Consider the following 11110-nt stretch of genomic DNA (forward strand, 5'->3'; position numbering starts at 1 on the left):
TCAGCTCCTTGGCCTTCGCACGTGACGTTACATGAGAGCGCACACCAACGAATCTCAAAGGAACATGTGACCTCTTTGTCTTTAATCTTGGTGGGAAAGTGGAAGTACATGAAGCCAACTGGAGCTGTAAAGTGGGAGGTGGACAGGCACTATTTTCTATTGTCCAAAGAGAACACAGCAACACTGACGGAGGACTTAAAGGTACATTGATTAAGTCTAACGGCAAACGTTCAACGCAGTTCGAATCTTGGAGAGCTTGTAGTGTTCCGCAAACGAAATGTTCAAGATATTCTCTGTAACATCTCGTACTGACGCATATAAATGAGCAAGCCCCAATCAAAATTGTGCGATAGTTCCAAGACTTACAGTGCTATTAAAGAATCCACCGTTTTCCTCCATGTCTCCATTTGCATGAGTGTGTGGGTGTGGGGGCGATGGGCATGGAGTACTGACTGGATGATGCCTGCAGTAAAATCAGGAATGCACATTGAGTCAACAAGGTACTGCATGCCATATGGCCCTCTGTGATGACTTCTCATTAGATATGGATCAATTAATTAACAGGCAATTCAAACGTTTTCCTTCACTGACATTTCTCAAAGCATTATATAAAAAAAATATGTGAATGTCATAGTTGAGCAAATGAGGTGCCACAAGTGTTAACATGAACCATAAATCATATCAACTGGGTCTGAAATGAAATTGCTTTCCTGACTCACTGGCTCATGCATGTTTCTGGGGGTATTCCTCGTCGACATTTCAACCGTGCTCTTGTACCAGGCTGGTTGACATGCTGACAATGTAATAGAGAGGAGTGGCTTCTGTGCCCCAAAAGGTCTTAACAACAATATGTTTCCTGACAAGGAGTACTTCACGTCACAACGTCCATTTCCTGTAGGAATACTCGGGTACTTAGAAACCCATGAAAATGTGACGTTTTGGAATTGAAACCAATGCCAAGCTTAAGCGATCCACTTTGTGGTGCAGCTAGAGTAAGGGGTTGGGTTGAGCATAACTGAGATTGTTATCTCCTCATCAGTACGTGGCACCAGCGTTCCCGAGTGTTTAGAAATCAAGAACAACTGGAATCTGGAGTCCTTAGGTTCCTCACTCCCATTCACACCAGGCAAAATATCAAGGGCGATAGCCAGTATTTTGACTGGACCTGTTAATTGGCTCTCACATAGCTGTGAATATGACAGGAGAAATACCTTTTTTGCATGTAGCACCAGACCCCAGTAACTAAGCCAACCACTGGGAAATCATAGCGAAGAGAGATCAGATAACTAACGTAAAGAGCAGCACAGACTTGCCATTTCGTTATCCACATCTCCGGAGACTCCAAAGACAAGAAATATACTGCTCTCTGACCCGTCTCGCTCCTTCGGTGTTCACCAGAGTCTGCTGATGAAGCCAGGCTACCACCCTTCATGACTGTAATCTAATATTGTCAACACGACCAAAGGTCATAGAGGCTCAATTAATCGAATCACACTGAACTGGATGAGTCTTGACTGGTGATGTTCCCGCAGCGTGTGAATGCAAATAAAGACTATTCTAAGAGCAAGAGAAGAACTACCTGTGGTTTGTGAGACGACAAATGACAGGTAAGACTGCCCCCCTCCAGTCACCCCCCACCCCCCCCCAGGAGGACTTTCTCACTCTCTGGGGAGTTGATTTATTTGCATAAACTAAATCCCGTTCATATTACTACACAAAATGTCCTTGTGCACACGCCACTGGAAATGTGTAATTGAAAAGTCAAAAAAATGTATATGCTGTTGAACACATCTTTGCTATATTGCTACAACAAGTATGCACGGTAAATGATGTTTGATGAGTTTTGTAAACATTTCCCCCCCCGATTAACATTTAGATGCAGTGTGACATTAAGTCTACATTTCTATCTGCGGTGAGAAGCAGGGAAAAGCCTCCAGGTGTAGCTTGAGATTGACATGAGTTTAAAAAGAAAATGTTGGCACGAGCAGATTTGCCAGAGGCCCTTTGCACCCTGCCCAGGAGAAAGAATATCTAGGTGTAAATGCAATCTTTCACCATCAGCCAAACTGCCAGTGAAAAGAGGCAGTGGGGGAATTTGCCAGTGAACTGGCTCTGAGCAGACATGGAACACAGCGAGAGCATGCAAGCCTGTCATCTGAGATAGGGGATTTATTGAATCTGCTCCACGCCGATGCCCAGTTACATTTACTTGAATCAATCAGTGGCCAGAACACAATTAGACTGTCCATGGAGGGCTGGAGGAAGCTGAGGGGACCACAGCAGGTGGTGGGGGGGTGGGAGTGACTGGCTGGACATGCTTGGGGGGGGGGACCTGTCAGAGCAGATTCTCCCCAGCTATTTAATCATGTTGACTGTGAGATGGACTAAAGCGCTACTCCCTCTAGAGAGTGGCCTCTGCAGTCCACCTGCTTGTCTTCAGAGAGCCTAAACGAATGGGAAGGACACTCGTGTACAATGTGAAATATTTGTGTTTATGGGAGGAATCAAAATAACATCCCATATTACTTTAATTTCCCAGTTTTACTCGTGGCTCATCAACCCCTGGGGCTTTTCTTGGAGAGTTATTCAAAAACGTTATCATTTAAATCAATAAACATTCAGATTCACCAGTACACCAATTCCATTTATTCATGAGGATGATGCTGATCTGCTGGTTTCCTGTGGAATGATATGAAACAATAAACGTATATTAACTACCCTAACATATGGAGCACAAGTGGAATGAAACATAGCTTGTTTACATATGTAAGAATCGTATTTCTTCTACAATTTATCTCTTATCATCAAATTGGAGAGAGAGACTTAGAGAAAGAGGTGGGGGGAGAGAGTGGGAGAGAGAGAGATGAACCCTGTTTGTACAGTAACATTTATCTGGTACATTTACAAACGGATGATCTGGAAACAGGCTCTTGTCATGTGATTTCACAGGGGCCTAAATGAAGACATCTGACAGGTGATAATCATTTGCAGAGGAATGTGTTTCAGAAGGATAGGGACCTTCCCCATCCCTAAGGACGTGAGCCTTGCCGAGCTGAACCATGTGAAAGGCCCACAAACACAGACACAAAGACGTTCAACACTAATAAGATCCTCTTGTGTGATTTTCCGTGGTAATGTGGGGAAAGTGCACTATAGAACCCACAGGATTCCACTTTGTATTTGTTGACCTTTGAGGTGACATACATGGATCTGAAAGGATTCACATATCAGCGACACGTACAATTCATTTAGTAGTAATAGTAGTAGTAGTAGTTAGCTAGAATAGTAGTAGTAGTTTGTATGTATTGATCCCCAAGGGGAAATAATGGAAACGTTCATAGTACAACCTAAACTGTGCTTGTTTCATTCTGAACCAGTTGCCCCATGTTGCAGTATATTAATTAATGCTTTACTTCTCCATCAGTTATTTAATCTCATCGCCCACCCCTTTCCCTCAGAGTTCTTACTCCCCAGCCGGTCTCCCTCAAGCAGGACAGCATGTTCTAATCTTCAAAGCTGTTTAATGATATTTATCGGCACACTTGAGATTATTCTTCAGACAAGCAGAGATTTTACCCTCGCCGTACGCTCCAGAGGGCACTAGGGAAAAGTCTCCATTTTAGACACAGAGCCCCGGTCGGTTCTTTGTGCGGGTGGAACCTCTTCCACACAGGACATCCGTTCAAGTGTCTGCCTTTCAGACCTGTTTGGGCACTGGCCTTGGCTCTATGGGGTGGGTGAGGAGGAACACCACCCACACGTAACAGTTGGAAAGCATTACAGCTGGGTCTGCCAAGGGCACCATGACTTTGCACAGCATCCCAGTTGCCTCTCGAGCCAGCTTCAGATGCCTGGGACACCGGTTAATTATTCAACAGCTGGGGAATAAAATGCCTACATTATTCACTATCTGCAACTACGCCAGGTGTGTTCACTTTACTGTTGATCACGCTCATACATGGCAACGTCCTCCAACGTTAATACCGGGGATTGAATAGTGTGTGTTTTGGGGGAGGGGGGGGGGGGGGGGGGTGAATACGTTTTCCAACTCCCCAAGTCCAGCTGACCTACCGATGGGTTAAACCCAGATCAGAGAAAGCAAGAGTTCATTCTGTGGGGTGTGTGTAGAGTAGAGGGAGAGAAGTCAATGCCCTTCACATAATGCTTTGCATTCTCCATTATGGTCACCTTGATGGACCAGTTGTTAGAACTGAAGGAAAGATTGGGCTTTCTTACCAGGGCTGGAAACCCAGTGGTACTGAAGCCAGGGAAATGAAATGTGTTTGTCATGTGTGGATCATAATGTGATTTGTTGTAAGAATTGCTTTTCCCATTATGTTTTGTGATCTTTTGATAACTTTGACAGCTACGCCTGTGAACATATCCCAGTTAGTTATGGCGCTTAATTCCTTCTTTGTTTATGTTCAAACATTTTTTTTATTGTTCTCCAAGGGGCAGTTAATTGGGTCAGTGCAAGTGTAAATCAATAGCGAACAGTACTTATATTGTTAAAGAGTGTCAAATAAAGCAACAATCAGGGCTCTGTTTCTTTGATGTTGAGAATGAAATCAATTTTCACAGGGGATGACACAATATAGTCTGGCAAATTGGAGCCAAACAAACTAAACATGTTTTTTCTGTGTTATGACGTGATAAAGCAATTCTTGCAACGGTCATGTGAGTGCCTTTTCAGCTAACAGCATATCACCCATACTCCATATCGGTGCTCTTATCCCAAAAATGACATCATGTTCTTATCAATTACAAACACCCATGTGACATCATGGATGATGTCACCAGGGGCGTAGCCAGAATAATAATTTTGGGTAAGCCTATATGGATAGGCTTCTTCTCAGTTATCTTTTCTTATTTACTTTGCGATGTGCACCCGGTGCATAATTTTTCAGAGATATTTTTGTTTTTGGGTGGTAGGCCTTAGAACAAATTGAGTAGGCCTGTGCCTACCCAGGCCTACCCGTGGCTATGCCCCTGGGTGTCACTGACACAAACCTATAGGGTCTAGGTACAGAAAGGAGGAGGAATTCAGAGGAATTCGACCAAACCCTTTTTACTTGATGGTGCTGTTAGTTGGGATTTTTTTTCAGCAGGCTCATTTGGTTTGTTGGTGTCAATATGAAGGAACTTCCTCAAATACTTTTTTTGTCTTCTCTGTTATACATGTCTGACTTTCAACAGGAAAGTCCTCACCAGATCATAGCCAAGCTTCCAATTTCCCCTCACAAAATCCCCTCACATTGGTGCATCAACACCTGCCACAACCCTCATTCGCTTATAAAGGAATCTAACAATGTAGTGGTGGAGTTGCTAAATTCTAGAGATGCCATGCTGATATGCCAGCACAAACACACACACACACACACACGCGTGCGCGCGCACACACACGCACAAACACAGTGGCCTCAGTTCATTATGCAGTTTACTGTATGCGGGGCATTCATTTCACAAGTTCCATTTTCATGCTCTGGACGTGTTAAAATGTCGAGAAAACCCACATGTACGGTATGGTACCCTACTGTATTTAAAATAAACTTACCGAAGCAAGAGTTGACGAAACCGTACCACATACAGCCGTGCCTCCCGTACAACCAGCGTGCCCGAATACTGGATGCAAAGCTGAGAGTGGTGCCGCAGACGCACACGAGCATGTCACTCACGCTAATATTAAGAAGTAGCATGTTAACAGGGGTCCGCAAAGTTTTGAACTTGCAAAACAGAATCAATACTATCAGGTTATTAAGGAAACCAAATATCATTATAGATCCTAGAAACACTGAGACCACGGTGTGCCCTGTTCGAGACAGTCTCTCTGCTGGGGTGTCATTCCATTCTTGGTCCAGAAACGACAGCGGTTCCTCGCTGCTTGAGTTTGAACTAAAGTTTATATTAGCCACCTCGGAAAACATCGTATGCAGTGGTCATGAGCTCATTGAGGCTTTTGTCCAGCACATAGTCCGATAAATACATCTATATTGGGCAAAGCCTCGTCTTTCATCTTCAAAAATGCGGCGCGTAAAGCAGTGGGATGAAATACGTTTGATTCAGTCTTTTTGTCGGACGCTTCCTTGCCTTTACATGAAGACACTGAATCGCACTGAAGCTCGGAATCAATAGTTGCAAAACAAAAATCCGCTATATCTTTGTTGGTGGGTGTCCTCTGATACAGAAGCAACCTTTTCACGGACATATGTTAAGCAACTGACAAGGTTCTGTATTTGCAGTTACAGCAACAACAAAAAGACAATTAGTTTCTAACCTCCTCAGACTTAACCTCATGCAAAGCGCTTGAGTTTAATATTGGTTTGTTAATAGCCTATAGTAAAACAACTATTCGTAAATATATATCTCCACTTAAAGATAATATGATCTTTATAAAACAAATACATTCACAATTACATTACAAGTCAGCAATAGGTTAGCGAAGAAAGAACAAAACGTGCGTAAAATGTAACAACAGTTTGTTAGTAAAAATATACTTCTGCCGTTTTTGTATTAGTAATTCCGAAAGCTTTCGTAATAATATCATAGTTGAGAATAATCCATATGAAGAAGCCTTCTTGCAGCTCCATGCATAGTCCTCGAAATGCCTTGACTTTACGCGCGTCCTTGGCTCACCATCCTTTAGTGGCACCATTGGGGTGCGTTTATCAACCTGGAGGGCGACTGAGGCGTAAGGAGATGACGCAATATTACTTGTCAGCCTAAAGAAAAAGAACTAGCCTCATTGTGAGATAACATTAGTCATCCATTGCGTGACAAGCGTGCAATATCTGAAATGTATCACACTAACAATTGTTAGTGTACTTAAGTAGCAATAGCCTGTAGTACATTTGGTAACTCGTGGTCAAACGAGAACGATGAGTAATCAGGTAGTTGAAAAACAATTTTACTGAGTTTATGGAAGAACCCATGAAGTATCTGACTGCATTTAAAAATTATATTTAACTGGCAGGTCAAAGTATGCTTGGGAACAAGAAGAGACGTGAGAAAGTTCACACATGGTGGTCATCAATGAAAGATATGTCTAGTAGCACAGATACGTTTTGGGAAATGATGATCAATAGCCTACGGCAACATACCACCCTAGAAAATAGCTGTGTGGATAAACAGCTCGAGTTGAGTATCAAGATATAACTTAATTCACATAAATGAACAAGCACCTAGTTAATTATGACATCGACAACTAATATGAACACATCCTTTGTATGGTTGTTACTTTCTGAAACACAATGATGTTTGGGCGTGGTCAAAAGTGGCAAAAATGTGAACCGTGGAATCCCTGTATGCACAAAGCTTTAAGGTGAGTGTGGTGATGTTGACCGTTTAAGCAGGTGATGACCAAAGATGAAGTCTATTTTTCCTCCTCTGCCTCATGGCAATGTCTTGTCTGGGATACTCTTCATGGTCTGTAGTCAAAGTTTCTATTCAAGGAGACGTGGTGAGATGTCTGTTGTGTCCTTGCGTCTGGGCATCTGAAGGAACAAGATCCTGTTATCTATGGATTAATGGGCTCCCTGTCCCTCGTTTTCATGTCTAGTCATGCTCGCCTAATCATCTTGGTACTTATGGATACATTCAATTGGTGAAGGTCTGTGGGACAGTCCTAATGTATTGATTAACCTTGTTGTGGTTTGTCGTGTGTGTGTCTGTGATTATGACATTATTCTAGAGACAAATGTATGGAGCAGCCTTGAACAAAGAGACACAATGACGATGCTCTGTGTAGCATTTCTTTAAGTCGTTCTTTGCTTTTGAAAACAACAACATGCTCTGGGAGACTCCTCAGAGCTGTCCGAGTGTGCAGACAAACTAGGGTTTCATCACCTTGACATAACCATAACCATAATAAAAAAATATTTTTTGGGGGGGTGTTTATGTGTGTACCTGTCAACAGGTTTGTGTATTTTATTGCTCATGCATGACACAATGGGCTTGTTAAGCAAGCCTGGCGGTGGGCACTTACAAGGAAGCTTGCATCAACGCCTCCCAGGTGTCAAGGTACTTTTCATCATGTCCAGGGCGGAACGAATGAGGGAGTCCGGCAAAGAGAGAGGGGGATGGTGATGTCATCCCCGGGGCATGTCCTTCAATAACAGGTGATATAACATCATGATTCAACGCAGGGCCTGAATTCCAAATCTTACTGTTGCAGATGACCCTAGGCATCCCCTCAAACCATCCTTCACACGGCTTCCATCAGGTCCCAGACACAGGTGAGCCAGAGACCACAAGCTCACTATAGCGGGAGTTTAGTTCTCTCTGCCATAGCAGCGTTAAACAGAGCGTTAACCAAAACACCCCGGTAGCTAGGACATGGAAAGGTATAACAGGTACGTAAGTATGTGTAGTTGTGTTGTGTAGTTATAGTAGCTAGCTAGTACTTATGTTGTGTTATGGGTATATTGTATCCATGTCATCTAGTAATTACATCACACATCCAATGTAATGTGAAACTCTAAGATTTCCTTGGAAAAGGACAATAAAAATGAGTGTTCCAGTTGACCTCAGTTCAGTCAAGACACTCATGGGGTGGATTTCACCATTTATTCATACACATGACATATGGTTTAACATTGGCGGAATGGATGTACATGGGGAAGCGCTCCCTGCCTTCACTGCAGCATGCATGACATGAGGCAGGGAGCAACAAGTTAAATCCCCCACAGAGAGAACAGACAGACAACATGGGGGTGAAGGGGATGGTAGTGGACGGCAGCAGCGCAGAACACAAAGGTAATAGAGGACGCGTGTGCATGCATGTGTGCGACTTTATAGCGCCGCCTATCAAGCTACGCCTATGGGCTGAGAACACGGCTATGGGTGATATGGCGCGCGCTGCCCGAGTGCCATGCCTGAACTAGCTTCGCTCATTTGACATACTAGGTACTCAAACAAATCTAATGTATGAAAGAATATAATTTCTAAGAACATTTGTTTAACCCAGAGCTGTACTTCTGAATTCTCTACAAGCGCACACTTATACCCCTACCCAGATATTTGACTGTAGTTATATAGTAATATTTTCACCTCTGCGTACTTCATGTGTCATAATACCCAACGTAGCTATTGATCGGCAAGGAAACATACACTCCCACAGGCAACCATGAACGTCACTCTTAAGTCATACAGTATCGGCACTTGGGGGGTAAATACACAGTGACAAAGCAGACTGAATTTGATCCATTCATGGCTTGTCTTCATTTCTGTTTGTCTGGTTTCTGTAGGCCCAGCCCCTACAGCTTTTTATTTTGGAATGCTGTGTAAAAAAAAAAAAAAACCTTAACATGAAGCTGAAGAATACTTAATAAAAAGGCAAAGTTTTTGTTAAATATTTATGATGATGTTTGTTATCATAGGCTGCAAAGACAAATTATCTTACAATTTGTCAGATCTACATGTACAGTTCTATAGAATTGAATAACTCAACTCTTGCCTGGATCAGTGGACTTTAACCCTTTCCCGGGGTCCCCCGCCCCAGCCATCAATCAAACCAGATTGTCCATGGGCCATTAGCACGTGTAGTGGCAGCCCCAATTTATATTATTTATGTCTAATAGCCATGTTCAATACTTGTGGAAAATAGAAACGTTGCCTTAATACTGAAATATTTAGGGTAAAAAAATTGAACGAAAATGCATAAGTAATGGTAGGAACTTCCAGTTGGCTGGTTAAATAACCCTACACCAGATATTTATTATCAACCAGAACCATTAAGCTGACATGTTGTATTAACAGGAACAATAAACCAGGCTAACATGCACATCACAATGACTAGAGCATTCACAAGGCACAGACAATCTAAGCCAAACACCAGCTAGCTCAGCCAGTTTCAAAAGTTCATCTCTGAGAAAATGACACTTTTCGGTGTAATCCGGGGATGGGGGTGTCAGATGACGGCAATCCTCGTGCGACTTCAAACGAGTTGTGATCTGCCGGGTGGCAGAGCTCCCGTGGCTAGCAAACGGCAGCGTGGCGACTCTGCTGAGGTGAACACAACATCTCCTGGTACGTTGAGCCAAGACAGAGGCTCTGTGACCCGTGTGCTTGTGACATATAAAGTCCACACTGCCCCTCTTGGTGGTAACCCCACCATGACTGCTGTGGGGTGGGGTGTGGAGGGTATGCGGTGGGGGTAAGGGATGGGGGATAGGGGGGTGGGGAGAGGAGAGGACACACTGAAAGACAAAAACAAACTCTCCTCGCCCCCCTGGGCCCTGCTTTGGGAAGACACTTAAAGGTTGGATGAACTTTTTTGTTCTGGAATGCAAATGCTGTACCATTAGAAGTGTTTCATTAGAACCCATACTCATGTCAAGTATCTCTTTCATTTTCAATGTGAAAGAAAACCTCTACCTTTTGAGGTCACATCCTTGTCCTGTCTTCCTTTTTGACACAACTTTGTTTGCGGTTATTGACCAGACATCAAAGGGCATGGTGTGCTTGGCTATATTGGCCATCATGCCCACATTAATACACATAGTCCAGTGTGATTCAGGAAACCAGATGTTTCAACTTATGATAACAAGCCATTTTCAAAGCCAAGTTCTCACATTTTCCACTGCGTAGATCCTTATCAACAAGGTTTATGAGGAAATAAGAATCCCGTCTTTCAAATGTAGTGAATGACGTCTGGTCTCAAACTGTAATTTGGCATTTACCAGTGGTGTCCAAAAACAGCATGCTTTTATTTAGTCCAGTGATCATGTAACATAAATAAACGATATCCCTCTCAAGGAATCAATTGGAGGTATTTCTGCATTGATGTTCCGAACATGCACGTCCGTCCAAACACCAACTGTCTGTGTATGTGTGTGTGTTTTTGTGTTTGTTTGTTTGTGTGTGTTGTGTTCCCTGACAGAGTACATTTTAATAATAGCAGTGGAAAAACATTCTCTCTACTCCTAATTATGACAAATTGAGCTGTAACAAAAGATGCACGTTACCCACATGTCAGCATAGCTGATATCCACCTAATTACCAGACATTGTTTTGACTGTTAGTGCCCATTTGGTGACACGTTTGTGGTAAAAAAAAAAGGGGGTGGAGAAGTGAATAACCTTTGCATGACTTGGACACTGATAGAAAGTGAAGC

At 43.0% G+C, this 11110-nt stretch overlaps 1 protein-coding gene across 1 annotated transcript in view; it reads right to left on the reverse strand.

Moving 5' to 3' along the window:
• tmtops2a (teleost multiple tissue opsin 2a) overlaps window positions 1-6648 on the reverse strand; it is a 16927-nt gene extending 10279 nt beyond the window's left edge. Inside the window, exon 1 of the mRNA XM_084667824.1 lies at window positions 5555-6648. Within this exon, the coding sequence (XP_084523950.1) occupies window positions 5555-5924 (370 nt within the window). The 5' untranslated portion in view covers window positions 5925-6648. The remainder of the gene's footprint in view (window positions 1-5554) is intronic.
• Window positions 6649-11110: the final 4462 nt, after the last annotated feature.

The sequence above is a fragment of the Hypomesus nipponensis genome, chromosome 12, assembly GCF_054491055.1.
Source record: "Hypomesus nipponensis isolate SF chromosome 12, ASM5449105v1, whole genome shotgun sequence".
Classification (NCBI taxonomy): domain Eukaryota; kingdom Metazoa; phylum Chordata; class Actinopteri; order Osmeriformes; family Osmeridae; genus Hypomesus; species Hypomesus nipponensis.